Source organism: Leuciscus leuciscus (assembly GCF_965113295.1).
Source record: "Leuciscus leuciscus genome assembly, chromosome: 20".
Taxonomy (NCBI): Eukaryota; Metazoa; Chordata; class Actinopteri; order Cypriniformes; family Leuciscidae; genus Leuciscus; species Leuciscus leuciscus.
The window spans coordinates 7,351,347-7,372,596 of NC_138744.1; the positions used below are offsets into that span (position 1 = coordinate 7,351,347).

Consider the following 21,250-nt stretch of genomic DNA (forward strand, 5'->3'; position numbering starts at 1 on the left):
CTATTGACTGCATTCACAATTGTTTTCCCCCCATAAAGTTAATATGGTTCACTCTCATACATAGCTTAATTCGATTTGGATGAAAACAGATTGTTTACATCGAAGCGGAACCTACTGTCAGAAGTTCTTGCGAACAGGGGAGTTGTAATATGACGCACACGCAACAGCTCAAGGATACTGGACGCATGGGGTTTGTTATGGCATCCAGTGTAAACATAAAGAATGGACTTTTAACCACCAAAATCTCTCTGCACAATAAGATTCCCTATCCCACATTTAGACATAGGCCAACAGAGATCAAATGCACAAGAGCGTTAACAAATTCGACAGGACAGCACAACGAACAGTATTGTTTTGATATTGTAAGGTAAGTTGTGCATTTAAAGATCGATTTACTTTGAATATGTTACCTAAAAGCAAATAATCTTTCTTTTTTTATGTAACCGGAAATACCATGTATACGTCAGAGTAGTATTCCTGTGAATGTATATGAATATATCTTTTGCTCAAAAATAAAGTAAAATGCAGTATACAAAATTGACTTTTCTTTTAAAATTAATGTTAGAAACGTCTTGATGGTGTAACTTTCCAGATATTGAAAATAAATAGAAAACTTGTTATTAAAAGGCTGAAATTAAATAAATGAAATGCAAAAGTTATTTGGCAAAAAAGTCATGTTTTTTTTTACTTGTGGACTTTTTTCAGTATGCATTATGCATGGATTTTCAGTACTTTTTATCTGATGTTTACAACACTTTTTTACAACACTGAAACAAGCATGAATTAAAGATTAAGAACTTGGCAAATATGCTTTAAGTGGGATGTTTAAAGTCAACATTAAATAAAAATGGACAATTCCTAATTTGTGTGGAATTTTGCAGTATTATTATAAATTATTTATCATTGCATATCATTATTTATTGTAAATTCAAGTGCCCTCGTTAACTTTCAATCAAAATAACTTCCCCTCCCGCTCCTCTCCTCTCCTCTCCTCTCCTCTCCTCTCCTCTCCTCTCCTCTCCTCTCCTCTCCTCTCCTCTCCTCTTCTCTCCTCTCCTCTCCTCTCCTCTTCTCTGATGACGTTTACTGACGCGAGGGCAGGACAAACTGTCCACAACAATCCAATCAATTCCCCATGGACAAAATCAAGTCCCGCCCTTCATTTTTCTCATTATAGAAGCCGGTTCCTTCAGAAATCCTTAATTTTGGAAATCCTTATATGATAATGATAATTGTTATGGGAAAATAAATTTCCATCTCTATTAAGGCTTAGTCAGTTTTGTAAATGGTAGGTAAATGGCACAACAGATCCAAGTGTATAGTGTATAACATTGAACTGTCACCCATAGGAAGAGGGACTATGATGGATTTTTATGTTCATTGCTTCTTCCTGAGGCTGTTCGTCGCTCTACACTGGCGCTGAGGGCGTTCAATGTAGAACTGGCACAGGCAGGTATTCCAGCTAATAAGTGCAACAATGTACAATCTTATTCATTCAATTCAGATTATGCTAATTTAATTTATGTACATTTCTAACTGTGTATCATAGTATAAAAACAAAGCCTTGAGACACAAAAGTGCTTCTAGTAAAATACACCTGTATATGCTAATATACTATTTGCTGCTTCTCTTTTAGATTAAGGACTCTGTTTCCCAGAAAACCATTGGTTTAATGCGAATGCAGTTCTGGAAGAGCGCAGTGGAAGACATTTACAGAGATGACCCTCCAGCCCAGCCCATCGGTGCAGAACTGTGGAGGGTAGGTCTTCCATCTGTAAATTAAAGAGTTAAATGACCAGGGATGGAGATAGTTCACCCAAAAATTGCAATTCTGTTGTCATTTACTACTGCTTAAAAGTTTGGGGTCATTACAATTTTTTTAAAGTAATTAATACTTTTTTCAGCAAGGCTACATTAAACCAATCAAAAGAGACCATAAAGACATTTATGATGTTACAAAAGATATCTGTTTCAAATTGATGCTGTTCTTTTAAACTTTCTATTCATCAAAGAATCCTGAAAGAAAGTGTATCATAGTTTCCACAAAAATATTAAGCAGTAAACTGTTTTCAACATTGATAAAAATAAGAAATGTTCCCTGAGCACCAAATCAGCATATTAGTATGATTTATGATGTTTATATTATCATGTGACTGAAACTTCAGCTTTTAAAATGACATTTTATGCATTTATAAATTACGTTACATTTCACCCTCATGTCGTTTCACACTTTTATGACATATTTTTTGTGTGTAACACAAAATAATTATTTTTGAAAAATGTGTCCATACAACTTTTTTGTGACCCCAATGTTTTTTCAAAAATATTAGTCACTGATATACTATAACTCTCTGTTCTCAGGCAGTAAGAAAGCACACATTAACAAGGAGGTGGATGTTGAGAATCATATCTGAAAGAGTAAGTAGTAATTTCTGTCCTAATATACGATTAAAGAAAAACTGGAAAGTTCTCTTATAATAACTAATTTTAACTCTGACAGCTGTCCGAGAGATATGCATGGCTAATTCTGTCATTCTGTGAGTCGACACATTATGCAGTCTGTCTGTCCTCTGGCAATTGTATTTAAAAAAAAAATCTGTTTTGAAAAGGAGAAAGACATGGAGGACAGAGCGTACAGGAACCTTCAGGATCTGGAGGCCTATGGTGAAAACACACAATCCTCGCTTCTTTACTTGCTGCTGGAGACACTTGGTGAGGAGATGTTAGATGTTGGAATATTAGGAGCTGACAGCCTTAGCCAACGTTCACTGTTGTATAGGAAAAATATGCAATAAAAGTAAATGGTGACTGAGGCTGTCAGTCCCTAACATTCAGTCTTTTGTTCTTTACAATTTTCCATTGCCACCGCAAACCATTCAGAATAACTGTAGGTTATGCTTTAGGTTTGCTAATGTAGTTCCAATAAAAAATACAGTTGTCAGGGCTCTAGAGTGCGACCAATTTGGTCGCATATGCGACCAAATTTTGTAAGTGTGCGACTAACATTTTTCCTAAGTCGCACCGGTGCACCTAACGTCCTCGCATCCGCTGCCTCTCCACGGACGTTTGTTGGCGTTTGTTCTCCTTTGACGGAACTCACACTCTTCTCTCACGCGGTGCCACAGCTCGCACAACACGACAGCCCTGCTTAATAATGAGTGACGACGGAGGACAGAATTAAACATTCAAACGTAGCCTGGTTACACTTAAGGTCTGTTATATTAGTCTGATTTTATTTAAAATTTCGGCTTCCAAAGATTATAAAAAAATATATATTGAGGTAAACCCATTAAAAACTATCTAACTACGCGCAACTTCTTCCCTTCGCAGCATTAGGCGGTCATTTCTCCCTAAAACTCAGAATCAGAATCAGCACGATCAGTGATTGTTGTAAATGCAGTCTAGCTACTGTTGCTAAATTGCGGGACGCGTTTAATAACTGAAAGAGATATTAAAAACACAAAAATCTGCGCAAGAGATGCTGTTCGCATGGCGGCGCGCGCTCCGAAACAGACCGAGACCGGCCGAGACAAGCAAATTATACTTTCGGTTTCATGTGCAGATTGTGCGCGTCTAAACGATCAATTGTACACAAAAGCGTGTCAATTACCGGCTTTGAGATTCACTAAAACAGTTTATGTCTTAAATGGACGTAGTTATGGAAATAGTTGGGAGAAAATGGTGCATCAGTAGTAGCCTATTAGATCTGCATTCTGCACCCGGTCTTAAAGGGGCCGCAGTCTAATAAACATGTTGACGATTGCGCCATTACTGTAAATCAAACAACAAGAGAAAAATCACTCACAGCTCTTGAAAGAATAACTTCAGCTTTAATAAGCATTAATCTATTTATGATAAATTTTACAGTGTTATTTTACATTTTATTACTTTATTAGATTTCTTTTTAGACCATGCCTGAACAGTAATGTTGATAGGCCTTCCTGAAATTAAAGCACTGTGTAGGCCTATATAAAGTGTATCTTTGTTTAATTGTTTATCTTTTGTTTATCTATTGTTTATCTTTGTTTGTTATATATAAAACAAAAAGAACCATAAGAATACAGTTAAAGTACTGTATCGATAAGCAGTATCGGTAAGAGTAGGAATACCGTTAATAATTGTGCTTCAAAAAATAAATAAAAGTTTTTACCTACACCTTCTTGTTTAAATTCATTTACATAATATATATGAATGTGTATAGAGCGTAATAAAAAGGTGACCTTAAAATTGTGGCGTTAAAGGTGATACAGCCGAGGAAAAATTTTGGTGCACCCAAATTTTGTGCTGGTGCACCTAAATAAAAAAGTTAGGCGCACCAGTGCAACCAAGGCAAAAAGTTAGTCTGGAGCCCTGGTTGTATTATGAAATATTATTTTTATTTAAAATAAATGTTTTCTATTTTTAATATATATCTTTTTAAAATAATTTATAACTGTGATGGCAAAGCTGAATTTTTTAGTATCATTACTCCAGTCTTCAGCGTGATCCTTCAGAAAGCGTTAAAATATTCTGATTTGATGCTCAAGAAACACTTCTAATTATTATCGATGTAAAAAGCATCATATTCATTTTCGTTTAGGATTCTTTGATGAATAGAAGGTTCAAAACAATAGCATTTAATTGAATGTAAAAGTCTTTACTGTCACTTTTGATCAATTAAATGCATCCTTGCTCTTTCAAAAAAATAAAAATAAAAACTTACTTAAATGGGTAGTGTAGTTTGTATGGCCCCATCCTTCAATAACAGCCTTGCATTACAAGATCACAAAACGGTCCACTGCAAATATGATGCATAAGCTGAAAATATCAGACTGAGGAACTTTAGTCAGAATATGCTTTTTTATAATACATCAAAACTCTTATTTTATTTTATAATTTTTTGTCATTATATGACCTATTTAAAAAGATAATCTGAGAACTTTTTTTGCGTAGTAAAACAATTGGATATTCACAATATGACACAGAAGTCAAACCTGGTCTCATGAAGTTGCTTTGTGCATGTGTTTATGTAGGTGTGAAAAACGTCCATGCAGACCACGCCGCAAGCCACATTGGCAAAGCCCAGGGCATCTTGACATGCCTGCGGGCAACCCCCTATAACAGCAGCAGACGCAAGGTCTACCTGCCCATGGACATCTGCATGCTGGTGGGTAAATCTGCTGTCACCCTATGATGTGTGTAGCTGGCTGTAATTCCAAGCTTTTCTGACATCAGAGTTACTGTTGTGAAGGACTAGGGACATATCCGTGGATGAAGCTGCCCAGTGCCCTCTCGCCTGCAAAGCCCAATCCCATGGGCTTTGTGTCAGCCATCTGTCGCCATTGCAGCATGAACAAACCATTAGAAATGGGATTTAGAAGATCTTTTCCTTAGTGTAACAACTGTGTTTATCCTCAAATAATCTCAGTTAGAGTATTAAGATCAAATTGCGTTATGTACAGTAGTGGCCAAAAATTATGTCTGGAAGAGAATTGGTTTGGGGATTTGTTTTTAATGACCCTACTAGTTTGATTAAACCATCAAAATATGTTTTTTAGAAGTACTTTAAATTTGAGGGAAGAACAAAACACTAAACTTTTTTAAGGTTTTATCTGACAAAATTATTTGGCAAAAAAAGGGGTAAGCTACAGGTTTTATTTTGCTATAAAAAATAAAATAAAAAAAAGCATAGAAAAACAAAAAGCCCACACTGTCTACAACATAATCAGACAGCCTGGCCTAATGTCCGCAGAATTTGGCATGTTTCATTGCGTTATCACAAATAAAACAGTAGACTGAGCACAACTATGCAATATGAAGATGATGTTACTGTATTTGTTTTGCTGTATGATTGCACTTTCACCAGAAGAGGGCACTGTTGTTTCACCATAGATTATGTGAAGATGTTGTTTGCTTTCTGAGATTGATAAATGCTCACTAATACCGAACCAACAGACGCTGACAAACATGACAATCACCAGATTACAGTATGTCACTTCTCAGACATTCTGAGATTGCAGCAAGATTGCAGCAGTGCAATCTGCACATTGGTGGTGGTTGAGGAGATTCCCCCCTTCTATGTAAAGCGCTTTGAGGTCTCAGAAAAAGCGCTATATAAATGTAATGAATTATTATTATTATTATTATTATTATTCTATGACAGATGCAGATACAACATGTTCAATCGGCGAAAACAAATATCTTTAAAAATGCATTGCAAGAACAATGTTGAATTAAAGGAAATGGCAAGTCTTTGAATGTTTATCTACATTCATTGCAGTTGTTTAGAGAATATTTGCTGAGGGAATTGTAAAAAATATGAATGTGCAACCTGTCACGATTAGCCAAATCAGTGGCACGCAGTGGCGTTCTGAAATGGAGGCAAAGTCCTCACAGTTTATTTTAATAAATCAAGTGTTAATTCATGTCCTAGTTATACCTACACTTAATGTTGTCACATTTTCCGGTTAAAGAAACATTACTTTTCTTAAAAAAAAATTGTTTTGTATTTTACAGTGACAATGTAATTAATGTTCTATTTATTAAAACCAAGTATAAATCTCACCATGTTAATGTTTTAAGCATTTTACATTTATTCCAAATGCAGACTCCTGCTGTAACTTTACCGGCGGGTGTTGCTGTTGGACAGTGTTACTTTAGAAAAACAAGTGCTTTTTACACTTTTTAATGTCATATTTTGTAAATTTGCTCTTTTTTTATTTTTGTAATGTGGGTTATTTTCTTATCCAAGTTTTTGAGGAGGCACTGCCTTCCTCGCCTCCTCGGAGAAAACACCCCTGAGCCAAATGTGTTTGTAAAACAATGCAAGGTGTACTTGTGGGTCTTTTTTTGTTAGGTAAAACTGTGAATACAAGCCTCTGAGTGTCTGCAAGCAATTTTTGTCACAGTTTAAGGGCTCTGCGTGATGTGAAACCCCCGTTCAATAATCAGATCAGATCAATAATGATAGCCACGCTACAATCACACTGCCTGGTTATTCATGCCAATGCTTTATTTAGCCATACAGATTTTGTTTGAGGAACAATTGACTTTTAAATTAAATTCTAAATGAAAGCTTTTGCAGTATGTGTTTATTGATCCCTTGCTATCGTGGATTTATTCTTGTTTGTTCAGGTCACAGTTAAGGCAGTGCAATCACAGGCAAGAATAAATGTACACTTGTTCATTCATTTATGTCTTCCTTTGAATAATATTTTCAGTAATATAAATAAGTGTAATTTCAGCAAATATTTCTTTTGAAGAAGTCTTGGGAATGCTGAGTTGTAAACACACCACCTCTTAAGTTCTGCATACAGACTTTTCACATTTTCATCCAGCATACTATTTGTTCTGCTGTTTAAGAATGTTTGTTGAATGCTGGAAAATCTATAAAGATAAATCTCATTAAAACTGTCAAGAAATGCCTGGGTTATTTTTCACCCCAAAGTCCAAAAAAGATTAAAAGAAATGTGTGTGAATTTGTGAAATTAAGCCTATATTTTAAGACCGTGACAGTATTTTGACATTATTTTCATGCTAACTTTCATGAATTTAGCACATCCTCCCCCTTTCCACATTTCCAGTAGCCTACTCTAATGCAAATTTATTTTTAAATTATGCCAAAAAACTATTATTTTAATTTTAAAATAGCACAATTGACACCATACGTAATTTTTTTTGTTGTACAGAGATTGATTTGTTCTAATAAAATAGTAAAAATATATAATAATAACATAACAATGATTTTTATTACTAATGATGAGTGATTTTTTTTATTATAATAATTCGAATTTAAGGGGAAAATGTGCTTAATATGTGCTTTTTCTTCTTTGATTTTTGGGGTAAAATATGACCGGTATGTTATTGTGATGGTGCCTGAAATATGGAGGGATAAGGAAAAGATTGTGATCTCATCAAGCTCCTCTTTCTGTCGATCAGCAGAGGTTTACTGATGATGCATTTTCACTGTTTCTCACCCAGCATGGAGCGTCTCAAGAGGATTTCATCCGTGGCAGCAGGGACCAGAACGTCAGGGACGTCGTTTATGACATCGCCAGTCAAGCCCATGTCCATCTCCAACACGTATGCGAAGCCCTTCAATTTAATATCTGTGGTCAGATGGGAGATGTTGACTGTTGTATGTTCTCCATTTGCATACTAACTTCATTAAATTCCACAAGGGAGAGCACCCCTCCTCCACCAGCAGCACTTATGACCCTCGATTGTTGCCCTCTCCTCATTACTGAAATTATTAAAAGTCCAGTGTAACCAAAGAGCATTTCAGGGTGTTTCCGAGAAAATGCTAATCAGAGATTTCATCAGATGTTGCTCACCCCACTTTGCATATCTGGTCGGGTGGTATGACTCAAGGTTAGCGCCGAATGAACTCGCTGGTGAAGACCACGTCTAAAATATCACAATCAAACAAGGGCTAAACTAGAATTTGATCCTTTTAATCTAACTTTTTTTGTATTTGTGTGGGTTCAAAATTTGGGTGAGCCATGAAAATATTGCCTTTTGCCCCAATTAATTGTGTTGTTATTCATATTATTCTCAATGTTAATTTTCATTACTGTAAAGCGGTACAAGAAGTTCGCTGTATTAAAATAATGAGAATATAATTAGAAAGTACTGTAAAATATTTTTTTTTTATAAAATATGATAATTATTACAAAATAATACAATTAAGCCACTATAGTATAGACTACCATTGAAAATTATTGGAGAACTGTGCTTAATTGTTATGAAAATAAATTCACAACGCAAGAAAATGCTATAATTCTCTTTGAGAAAAATATTTCTTTTTTATATTGGGCTGAAATATGATCTTGACAGGTTTGTTTGACCCAATTTGATTTACCATGAGACTGACCCAGTAATTGAAGGGTTTGTGTGATATACTATAATACAGCACAGTTGAGTGAATTTTGATATCTTGTCATCTCATTACTGCACTGTCTGTCTTACAGGCTAGATCATTCAACGAGAACGTTCCACATGCGGCCATGCCTGCCTTCCTACAAACGGTGAGTAATTCCATCTCTTTCAGCTTCTCTCCCCTCCCCACGCCTCTCTAATGTGTTGTGACACAGAGAAGCTCATGGCTTATCCTCATTCTGCCTCCAAAGAGACTGGAGCCCCATCGTCCCACATGACTCCTGCTCCCTGGAGGCGCCACTACAATCGCATGTTCTGATTACACATCTTGAGCCTTTTTTTTAAACTCTTTTACAGTAAAGGAAGCCCGCCTCAGAAGAGCTGAGGGAATAACTCTTAGCGTATTACGAGGCAACGCATAGGAAAACACTGTAATTTTCAGTACAATTCATGTTTTAGCCAGCTAAATGATTTTTTTTGTGTGAACTAAATGGCCTGCAAAGCATTTTTATTTCACTTTCTGTCACTGTAATATTCTGCTCTTACTTTCCGTTTCCACATCCCTGTGTTTAACTGTCATTTGAATTCTTTAAAGCCATCCTTTCCCCACAGGCCATCTAGTGACACATCGCGCTCCACTTGCCTTGGCTGGTGTTAACCGCTCACAAAAGGACTGTACTGTTAGGTTTGACATTTGAGGAATGTATTTTTGTAGTACCGTTGCAAGAAAAAGTATGTGAAAACTTCTATATTCACAAGAACACAAACTTTAATGTGTTCTTGTGAATGGCAAATTCCAGATTTTTTTTTTAGGACAGGTTAGCAATATCCTAAGGATTTACATAGGCCTATGTTTTCCCATCTTCCACTGTGAATCTTTACATGACAAACTATATTGTTCAAAACGAGAAATTAAAGAAATAAAATGCTTTTATTCAGCAAGGAGGATTTAAATTGATCAAAAGTGACATTAAAGACATTAATAATGTTCCAAAGAATCTGTTTAAAAAAATGCTGTTCTTTTGAGCTTCATATTCATCAAAGAATCCTGAAAAAAGAAAACTACATATGTTTTCAACATAAAAATGTTAGCATCAGATCAGCATATTAGAATGATTTCTGAAGGATCATGTGACACTGAAGAGTGCCATAATGATTCGGCTTAAAATATATTAAAATAGAAGAATACAGTTTTTGTAAATTGTAAATATATTTCACTAATACTGTTTTACAGCCTTGGTGAGTATAAGAGACTTGTACGGTAGTGTATGTTCAGTTAAAGGGATAGTTCACTTTGAAATTAATTTTTGGTATGTTTTAGCTTACCTCAAGGGCATCCAAGATGTAGGTGTCTTTTTTTCCGCAGTAGTTTCAATTTTGATATTTTTAGGTCAAACCGTTCTTGTCTGTCAGTCATATAATGCAGGTCTATGGTCATTATCTCAAAACACAAGCACAGAGTCCAAATTAAAACAATTCCCCATCGTCCAAATTAAACAATTCCCCATCGTAAGTACACATTGATGGCCTAAGACACGAAACGAGCGGTTTGTGCGAGAAAACGAACAGTATTTATATCGTTTTTACCACTTATACACAGCCATGTCGAAGTGATCTGATCTGACGTGTACGCAGACTGGTGCATAGATATATACACTAGATGTCGCCTTAAAGACATTCGTTCCAATGAACTGCCGTAGACAAGGCGACATCTAGTGTGTACATATCTATGCACCAGTCTGCGCACGCGTCTGATCAGATCACTCGGACATGTCTGTGTATAAGTGGTAAAAACGATATAAATACTGTTCGTTTTCTCACACAAACCGCTCGTTTCGTGTCTTAGGCCATCAATGTGTACTTACGATGGGGAATTGTTTAATTTGGACGACGGGGAATTGTTTTAATTTGGACTCTGTGCTTGTGTTTTGAGATAATGACCATAGACCTGCATTATATGACTGACAGACAAGAACGGTTTGACCTAAAAATATCAAAATTGAAACTACTGCGGAAAAAAAGACACCTACATCTTGGATGCCCTTGAGGTAAGCTAAAACATACCAAAAATGTATTTCAAAGTGAACTATCCCTTTAAGACCTGAAAATGTATTTTGTGTTATTGATTGTTATATTGTTGTGACTTTTTAATAAGCAAATTTGTAACAAATTTATGCAGAAATCCAGTTAAAGCTGAAGGGTTCACATATTTTTTCATGCAGCTGTATCTTAACCCTAAAACATCAAGATATTTTCAATTTTTTGTTTACAGATTATAAAAGAAAAGCTGTGTAATGTCACCACTCTACTAAATTTCCAGCTGTACATTTTTTTTTTTTTTTTTTTTATACTTTAAAGTAGTTTAAATAATGTATCATCCTCCAGGCTTGCACAAAATGAATGAAACTAGGAGTTCCTGAGCATCTTTGTGTCCTGTGCCGCAGGTTGTTTTGGAGGACTACCTGCAGAGAGTGAGGAAAGTAGATTTCGACGTGTTTCACCCCAGCCTACAGAAGAGGAATCCAATGCTGCCCCTTCAGCTGTATTTACGATCATGGAGGAAGATCTATTGAGAAGTTTGATTAACATCTAATTCTCCTGTCAAACGAGCCAACTATACTTGCAATAAATCATCTAGCTACTGTATGTTGACAATTTTAATGTGTTCATGTCCTTTTTCATGCTGGTATACTTAGATGAAAGGAAATAGTTTGATTACTGAATAACTACCAAGTTTCACAGAAAAATATCCACTACTAAAAAAGTCAATTACATTCATTTAAAAAAATGTGTTTGAACTCAGAAACAAACAACAGCAAAACACATTTTGAGAGATAATACAAACTATGTCAAACTGTTTTGAATTGGTTAAAAAGTATCTGAATAGCGTTGGTGACATCATGGTTCACAACTTGACTCATGGAATATGTTCACAATTTCACTGGAAATAATGAAACGGGTTTCATAATGAATTCAATTATTTAAGGCATTTGCACACAAAAAATTCAACAATTTTACATATTTATAGCTGAGGAATGCGTCATATGCCCCCCTCCTGATAAGCAAGGTCAACCAATTCTGTTTTCGTGATGCAAGTGTGATGCAAGGTGGTGTATTTTTTTGTGGCACAATCAGGAGTTTATTTAGTCATGAAAAATACAGTCCTCCCTCTGCCACAAAAACTAACATCTGATCGACAAGAAAACAACTCCTGGCTGTTTGTGCCTGCTCTTGAACTGCAGAGAGTATTTTGCTGGGAGTGAGGTCCTCTTCGCATTGCTTAGCTCACTCAGAAGGAAAGAAAATATGTGAAAGCATTGTGTGTGACACTCGTAGCCAAATATATATGCTCATTCTGTAAATAAAGAAAAGTAGCTTGCGGACTAGCTGAACCAGCTTGGCAAGGTTCAGAGACCAGCTAAGACCAGTTTGGGCTGATTTAAGATGCTTTTCCCAATAGCTATGTTTTTTTTTAAAACAAATTTGTGTTTTCTGAGGAGTTTAATTTCAGAATTTCATTGCCATGTGACAAGTCCACTGAAATGATCTCATTAGAACAAAGAAACTAGAAAAGCTTTTTGATTATAAACAGAATTTGAAAGTACATAATATGCATTTTAATAGCATGCAGTGTGAGTTATTAATGAGCTCCTATCCATAGATTTTAAATTGATTTGGTTTAAAGCACATGCATTCGAAACAATGAATCTCCACACACTGTTAAACACTGTCTGCAGCTCATTAGTCTACTTCTGCACGTAGATAATAAGCACATTTCTGTTCTCAAATCTGATCTAGTCAGCTGGGGGTCAGTGATTAAGTTCTGCCTTTTCAAATAGAGGTGCAGAAATGAAAGGAGACGCATTACAAAACTTGCAAATAACTTCCTCCTTCACTGAGATAGTCAGGGTCAGACTGAATCCTTTTATTAACAAAAGTGAGTTCCTGATTCCTGACATGTTCTTTTAAGACTGGAGTTCTGTTTTTCCAGCCAATTTAGAAATCTCATCCATAGCATGTTTCACCGTCTTGAACGTTTAGGCTACCATCACATTTCCCTCCTTCGCGCAACATGACATTTTCTTGATTTCGTGTGCCTCATTATTCTAATTCTTAATCTAATTCTCTATCAGGAAGAATTTGGAGAGGTTCTTTTAAAGGGATAGTTCACTTTGAAATTAATTTTTGGTATGTTTTAGCTTACCTCAAGGGCATCCAAGATGTAGGTGTCTTTTTTTCCGCAGTAGTTTCAATTTTGATATTTTTAGGTCAAACCGTTCTTGTCTGTCAGTCATATAATGCAGGTCTATGGTCACTGTCTCAAAGAGCATGCACAGAGTCCAAATGAAAACAATTCCCCATCGTCCAAATTAAACAATTCCCCATCGTAAGTACACATTGATGGCCTAAGACACGAAACGAGCGGTTTGTGTGAGAAAACGAACAGTATTTATATCGTTTTTACCTCTTATACACAGCCATGTCCGAGTGATCTGATCTGACGTGTGCGCAGACTGGTGCATAGATATATACACACTAGATGTCGCCTTGTCTACGGCAGTTCATTGGAACGAATGTCTTTAAGGCGACATCTAGTGTATATATCTATGCACCAGTCTGCGCACACATCAGATCAGATCACTTGGACATGGCTGTGTATAAGAGGTATAAATACTGTTCGTTTTCTCACACAAACCGCTCGTTTCGTGTCTTAGGCCATCAATGTGTACTTACGATGGGGAATTGTTTAATTTGGACGATGGGGAATTGTTTTAATTTGGACTCTGTGCATGCTCTTTGAGGTGGTGACCATCGACCTGCATTATATGACTGACAGACAAGAACGGTTTGACCTAAAGATATAAAAATTGAAACTACTGCGGAAAAAAAGACACCTACATCTTGGATGCCCTTGAGGTAAGCTAAAACATACCAAAAATTTATTTCAAAGTGAACTATCCCTTTAAGAAAGTTAGATGATGTAGATAAAAAAACACAATTCTGGCCAGTGGAGATGCTGATGCATTTTGAAAACAGTTTCTAATTGCTGCACTGCACCTCTAAAATGGAAGTGACAGCTTCTGCTAGCCCATCACGGCCCTCTTATTCGCATTTAGATCTCGAGATTGAGGTGAATTGCTCTTCATTTTATGACCTGTGGTAAATGGTATGCCTATTATTTATAAAGTGACAACAACTATTCATCAACTTAGGAGATAATTGACTACAAATGAAACACCTGTCATTACAAAGCATGTCAAAATCATTAAATACCCATCCATAGCTGGTTTGCTGCTGAATGCCAGTATGATCTCTGTTCAAATTAAGTGTGTGTGATCATTGACAGCAAGGTAAAATTCCATTTATCCCTATATCCCTAAAAATTGCTTAAGAGGAAATGCTAGAATCTTTGGATGAGCAGAAACCCATTTCTTTGTCCTCTGATTTACTTTATTATTGAGCTTCAGCAGAGTTAGAAGCAATTTTGATTGTGTGAACATTTATGGCTCTATGTGCTGAAAAACTGCACCAGCATGAAAAGAACCAATTATAATTAGCATCTAAGTTCTTATTGGCAATCTAAATACTATAGAATCATAGCACAGTAGACAAAGGATTTGTGTAGTAATGCAAAGCCTCTTAGCAATACTTTGATCTTTCTACAAAGAATATCTAAAAAGTGACGCAGTGAACCTTCGAGACCTTTATCATCTTATAGCAGTGAAAAAAACATGGTATTTTCCCACATATTTTTGCAGTCTTGATTTTCATCTGTCCATTTTTTTAATTCACGGGGGTTCACCCAACTGACTTTCATTAAGTAAACCATAACAGTTGATACAAATCAACTTAAAAATATAAGTCATACAGATTTGGAATGATTTGAGGGTGAGTAAACAATAACAGAATATTCACTTTGGGCTAAACTGTCCCTTTAAAAGCTTTAAAAACAGTAGTTTACCAATAATTGAAAGAAGTTGAAATTCTTTCATCATCTTTCTTCAACACTAAAGGAGAATGTTTTAATATTCTGGCCACTCTTTTCCACATAATGAAAGGGAATGGGAAATTACAAAATGACAAAAAAGGCACCATAAAAAGTTAATCGTTCAAATGACTTGTGGATTATAAGTCTTCTGAAATCATATGGTTGCTGTATGTGAGGAAAATATAAATAATGACAGAATATTCCATTTTGGGTGAACTATTTCATTATTATTCTGTGCAGCCGCTCCCAGTCTGTGGAAGCTCTCCCAGTCTGTGGAAGCTCTCCCTGACCATCTGAGGTCACGCAATGGATGCTTTTAAATGCAGGGTTTTTTTTGGATGATTTGTTTTATTTTGGTTGTTTCTAAATTGTAGAACTTTGGGATTTTGCTTAAATATAAAGTGCGTTACAAATAAAATGTATTATTATTATTCTTCTTTTAAAGTGTGTAGGAAGCTTTCTAAAAAGAATCCATTCTTACGTCAAATTCTAATTATGCAGCACACAAAAGCCCAAACTGGAATTCACTCGTGAAAGTAGAACTCTCTGAGCCAATTATTACCAGCATGAATCATCGTTGAATATCATCACTTTTGGTCTTTTAACTTTCAGCCACTATTATCCTGTTGGATCACTGGCACAAGTCATTGAATGCATTTCATCCCTTGCATCTCTGCCATGTGTAATGAGGGGTATTGTGCCTCTGATCAACTGTTCTGACATTTGGCTGTCATTTCTCACTTTCGCATGGATTCCACCAAAGTGGTATATTTAGGGTAATTTTCTTCAAGCAGGAACAGATCTGTAAAAACTGCATTCTGATTGTCCAAATAGAGCAGTTATGAAATCTGAGTGGGGGAAAGAGCTGCTAAAATGCTGCCGGATTTTAAAGAACGCAAATATGCGTGACTTTTTCTCCCGAAGAGTTTTGTGAGGTTTTATATTTTAATGTATGTAACTGTGTCACAAATTAAAACAATACATCATGCATGTATGTGACTTTCACATGTTCCATGGCAGCAAACAGCCACGAGCAAAGGCAAATTAGAGTAATGCGACCTTCCTCGTGATGGGCTAGTTTTACAGAGGCAATTCCAGGTCATATGTTTTATGGATGCCGTGCAGACACGCATCCTTCATTATGACCTCATAAACGTCAGTTTAAATAGACTTGTTTTGCATGGTATAAATGGACAAACAGGAACTCAGGATTAATGAAAACCACTTTGCAAACACTTCTTAAAATGTAATGTTGCACCAAGTCTGTTAGAATAAATTAAGTGATAAATGAGATGAACTTTATACTACAATACCAGCAATAAATTCAATTACATTTAGCATACACTCTTAGAATAAAAGATTCTATTTAAAATCGTAAAGGGTTTTGTCATCTGCTTCATAATTATAGGTGTTCCCATGATCATTTTACAGATTTAGTTCTAATTAATTCATTTTTGTTTTAATTAGTTACATTTTATCAATTAAACAGCTCATAAACATACGTTTTCACTAAAAATAAATTGAAATAATCCATTAAACATGAAAATATTATGCAATCGTTTGAGTCATTTCTCTCTATTGAACCGTTTTGGCATTGAGTCAAGAACCCTGGTATAGAACGCCATTGAACCTATTGCATGAAGAGTATAGCATGAGTGTGTTTTATCTCTGACCTCAAAGTGAGGTGAACACACACACACACACACACACATATGTACTGGTTTTCTGCACTTAGACTGGCATGCTCTCCAAAGCCTTCCTCACTGTTACAAGGCCCTATGAGTAAGTCAGCTGCCATATTTTGTTTTGATAAATAATAATCTTGCTATTGCTCCACTGAAATGACATTGAAAAAAAGAAGAATGTTAAAGCCAGGCCATCTGCACTCTTCCCAAGGTCTTATGGGAATTGGACAACCCTGGGTACAAAACTGGACCCTCCAGGCTTGTCACATCTATGAGGGGACGAATGATTGGAGCTTCACCAGACAGTAATCTCCAAAACAAGATTAAAGACAGCTTAGTAAATTCTGACTTAAGATTAACATTTGCCTATTCTAAAGGATCTTCAGATGCATCACATCTGTGTGAGAATATTTGCACAAAGAAAGATGAAAGATTTTGACGGGTAAGTTGTCCATTTGAGCCTTTAAGGCATGTGTGAAGCCCTGTGGAGCTGTTCAGTATATTGCTGTCATTTTGATAAAATATGTATAATATATTAGAGTTAATTAGTCTATTAGAGGATTTGATGTTTTGAAAATTTAAGAAACATTTAAAGTGCATTTTCATAGTCAAAGAAATACTTTAAAAATCACCAAAAACATGATTGGGATTTAATTAGTTAAAACAGACCTTTAATGAAGAATGCTTTATTGTATACAAAACTGTGCAAAAGAATAATAGTCTGAATAAATAATAAATCAATCTCTGAACATCAACCATAGTTTGGTATACAGTATGTGTTGGGCCATTTGTGTTAAGAGAAACAAACTATGCGAATACACTGATGAGAAATGCATTTGTCTTGTATGGCACACCTTTCTAGCACTAATTTTTAAAAATGTATTATTACATAAGCCAGTTTACAATTAACCCTATAATAATTTGTACTTTAGCCCCCTAGTGTTTACATTGATCCTTTACATAAGTATCCGTTCTTGTTGAGTGTATTTTATATGCACATTTTATTGAAGCCACACAATATCTTGAGTCAATATCTTATCAGTATCAATGAACAAAATAAAGAAAAGCAAATCAATATCCTACAGAAGCATCCATGTTACAAGTATGTATAAAGACCTCAATGCAGATATTTGGGACTTTCATAAATTCAAATGCATGGTGAAATCTTGTGACAATGAAAAGTCATGCAACGTTTAGAATAGATCTCACACTCAACAAAACAGCTGACACGAGGATAGCAGCAGATGCCACTCAACAGGTGGTTATGAAGGCATTAATAGGCACCTGTGGCCTAATGGTTGGACATTTAGGCTGATAATAAAAACATTTTGATTACAAGGAATGATCCATATCCAAGGTATCTTTAAGAAAGACATTTAACCTCAAGTTGATCCATGGAGATTGAAAAAGCTGGCAGGTTAGGTGGCCTAGCTGGTCTAAGGTGGATCTTGGACCAGCAACAAACCAACTATTTTTATAAGCTATATGGAACATTATAGCTATAGCAGCTAATAACCAGCTTGCTATATGTAATGCCCAGATACTAGCTTAAGGGGCCGGTTATAAATACAGTAGCTCCGTGTAAATTGGGCTATGATCAGTAAGATAAGTAATTAGGTTTGTTTGACTATCTCTTCATTGAGTTTCCCCCCATTTACAGTGTTTTCACTCACATTTTTTTTGGGCGCAGTGTTCAAATGAGTAGATATGAGCAGCTGATACGCACGACTTCTAAACTTTTGGTCTCTCACACCATATATAATAACATTCCAGCAACTGTTCGTGGTCAAAATCCAAAAGGCAAAAAAGGAAAAAGTGCACCATTCGTTTCCCAACACATTTCCAACAACAAACACAGCGATGGGAGTGAAAGAAGCAGTGAAAGCCAACGTCAGAGTGCCTATAGTCTTGGCAGCCTTGATGTCGGAAAAGGTTGGTTTGGTTGCGCTTTGATTCTCTGTCTCAGCGAGATGTTTCCTTCTTTTTGAATGCTGGCGGATTGTGGTGAGCGATATGATATTGATGACAACAGTACCCCCGAGCAGTGTAAAGTCAAAAGCAGGGAAGAGTAAGAGAATCTTCCAAGCCTGGGATGGGAATTCTGCGCTTCCCAGCGCGTAATTGCACATGCGGCTGCAAGGATTGTATTCCAGCGCGATTGCATTGCTGAAAACCATTGGAGATATTGCCAGGAAAAAACTGCCCATCCAGGAAAAAACTATTAGTATGCTTGTTCTTTTTTTAGTTATGACAGATTCCTTGTGCAGTGGCTTCAAAACGGCAATGCTCCTTTCAATGGTAAGGAGAAAAATGGTTGTAATGGAGACTAAAGTGCATCCCGCAAACACAGGTCCGATGAAACTGCACGGGTGGAAAGGTGTGGTTTGGGAATTGCGCGCTGTCCACTCCGGCATTGAATTGTAGATCATGAGGGATATTTCAACGTAAACCGAAACGGGCACCACACAAATTCCCACAGCCAGGTCTGCCACGGCCAGTGAGGCTTTTAAGTAACCCTGTGGAGTGTGGAAGTGTTTAGTTCCAACGATCACTGCTAATGTCAAGATGTTTCCGAAGAGTATGGCAAGTATCAGTGATATCATGAAGACCACCATGAGTATCTTATTGGTACACACACTGCAGTTTGCGAGCTCTGGCATCCTTGTTCAGCTGCGCGTAAAATTCCTGTCAGTGGCACGATGGTATTTCTCCTCTTGGCTCGGAGGCAAGGCACGGCAACCTACGCATGGTGCTGTGTCCAAACTGAGAAATTCACTCCTGCCAAGAGCAATGATATAATGATGAATATAATGTTATGAATAAATGGCCACACTTTTCAAGAAGGAGATATTTAGGCCTATTCCACAAAAATTGTGCATTTATAAGGTCCTCTTGGTGTAGTAATAATGGACATTGTGAATGAAAGTCAATAGTGTTCTCTATGTTATTTTTGGATCTGTGTACATTTAACGTCTGGTTGAAGAAGTTATGGATCAGATGCGTCAACCCTATTCTAACTAGCCCAAATTATTTAAATATTTGCCTGACAGAATGTTTAAAATAAAATTACGTTAAAACCAGCTTTTTAAAATGGAAATGCTACCCATTTGTCGAAATGAGTCATAGACGCTCACAAAATGTAGGCTACACTGGGAAAAAACACTATAGGCTAAACACGATTAGAGTAAAAGAGTAAAGACCATTTGCGAGAGCAAAGATATGCGAGTAGTGCATATGGCATTGTAATGAGATACAGCTGTTGTGAACATACCTTAAAACGAAAATCCAACTTCTCGTCGTCTTTCAGCACATTTGAGAAAATATTCTGTAGAAGTCCGGAATATTCTGTCAAGACTTTAAAAAAAAAAAATCTTTTCACAATTTTAGGATATAAGCAACCCCCCTAGAACTTAGCCCTAGTTTTGCATTTTGATAAATGGGCAAATGTCCTCCGCAATCCCCTTTCTCTGACTGCTCTTTACATTCCGCGTGTGCACGAACAGCGTTGAACAGTAATGCCAGTCTGACGCGCACTGCTGCAGTCACTGGATTCCCCAATGGCTATTGTTTACTTTTCCCACAATTAGCCTACTATGCGGCATAAGCATTAGGGAAGCTATAAAATGATCAATCATCATGAGTAATCAACCAATGACTCAGTTATTAGAGCACCATGCCATAGAAAAAAAAATAAACTGTCAATGACGGGGTGTGCAAGAACATAATTTAATTGCAACTAAATGCAATGAACAAAGTGACACCTAAGATACATGATAAAACCAAAATAAACGTTTTATTATGGAACTGTCTGTTTCCTAATAAGACAGGGGTGTATATCACCTGCAAACAGGCAGGCACCTGGGGGCAGCAGAGAGTTTCAATGCAAATTGCATTTCAATATTAAAGGTGGATCAAATGAGAACACTAAAATTATCTTAAGAACTAAATATGCCATCTGATCTCTTAATTTTATATATATAAAATATATATAATATTTTATAATATTTTATAATATATATATATATATATATATATATATATATATATATATATATATATATATATATATATATATATATATATATATATATATATTAATTCTTATGGTTAAATTAATTTCTGACCAAACAGTGAAGCAATAGAAAATAGCCTACTGCATTAAACATGTTTAATTAATATGAATGTATAAAATATGTTAATGATTAATATATACATATATTTATTATATCATCAATATTAATTAATATAATATAATTAATGATATTAATTTATAATTTAAAGTTAAACATAGGCTACTGTCATTTCTTCAGATCACACCAGAAATGACCTGAAACCTAATTGATAACAATACAAATGAAAAGTTATAATCTTTAAAACAATCAGAGCTGTGCAATGTCCTCAACCGTCAGGCTGCTCCATGACGTCCAAACTGCTGTCAGCGTTATAATCAGCAAATCAGTTACAGTTTCAGTGAGGTACGGGTATCACGTTTAGATGACAATGCTATTCTCTGCAGAAATAAGAAATACAGTGAATGGCCTTAATATAGATGTGCTGAATCACCAGCGGCCACTTCCCTCACACAACACAGGAAAACATTCTTGGGATTCTTTGGTACAATGAAAACAGAGAAATGCTTGCTGCCACTTTTTGTGTTTACTAGACTGAAGTAGGCTACTTAGTCCACACTTATGCACCACAATATAATATACATTTATGC

The 21,250-nt window shown here is 36.0% G+C and overlaps 2 protein-coding genes and 1 long non-coding RNA gene across 4 annotated transcripts in view; 2 read left to right on the forward strand and 1 right to left on the reverse strand.

The window, feature by feature from the left end:
• Nucleotides 1-21,250, forward strand: part of LOC309483506 — a 159,160-nt gene that overhangs the window by 36,711 nt on the left and 101,199 nt on the right. The gene's annotated exons all lie outside the window — the stretch shown is intronic.
• Nucleotides 12-11,517, forward strand: ndufaf6 (NADH:ubiquinone oxidoreductase complex assembly factor 6). 2 transcript variants are annotated; one of them, XM_082149866.1, is made up of 9 exons: nt 12-367; nt 1,350-1,449; nt 1,637-1,759; nt 2,362-2,418; nt 2,610-2,712; nt 5,013-5,146; nt 7,960-8,061; nt 8,949-9,005; nt 11,301-11,517. In XM_082149866.1, the coding sequence occupies exons 1-9, from the start codon at nt 150-152 to the stop codon at nt 11,427-11,429; spliced, it is 1,023 nt and encodes a 340-aa protein (XP_082005992.1). In that variant the 5' UTR covers nt 12-149; the 3' UTR covers nt 11,430-11,517. The 2 variants fall into 2 exon arrangements, with proteins under 2 accessions (XP_082005992.1, XP_082005993.1); XM_082149867.1 differs by lacking the exon at nt 12-367 and having other exon boundaries at nt 1,350-1,453.
• Nucleotides 17,166-20,388, reverse strand: LOC309483950 (beta-2 adrenergic receptor). Its single transcript, XM_082150050.1, has 2 exons — nt 19,802-20,388; nt 17,166-19,308 (listed from the first exon to the last, which is right to left on the reverse strand). Exon 2 carries the CDS (start codon nt 19,188-19,190, stop codon nt 18,144-18,146), a length of 1,047 nt encoding a protein of 348 aa, XP_082006176.1. The 5' UTR covers nt 19,191-19,308; nt 19,802-20,388; the 3' UTR covers nt 17,166-18,143.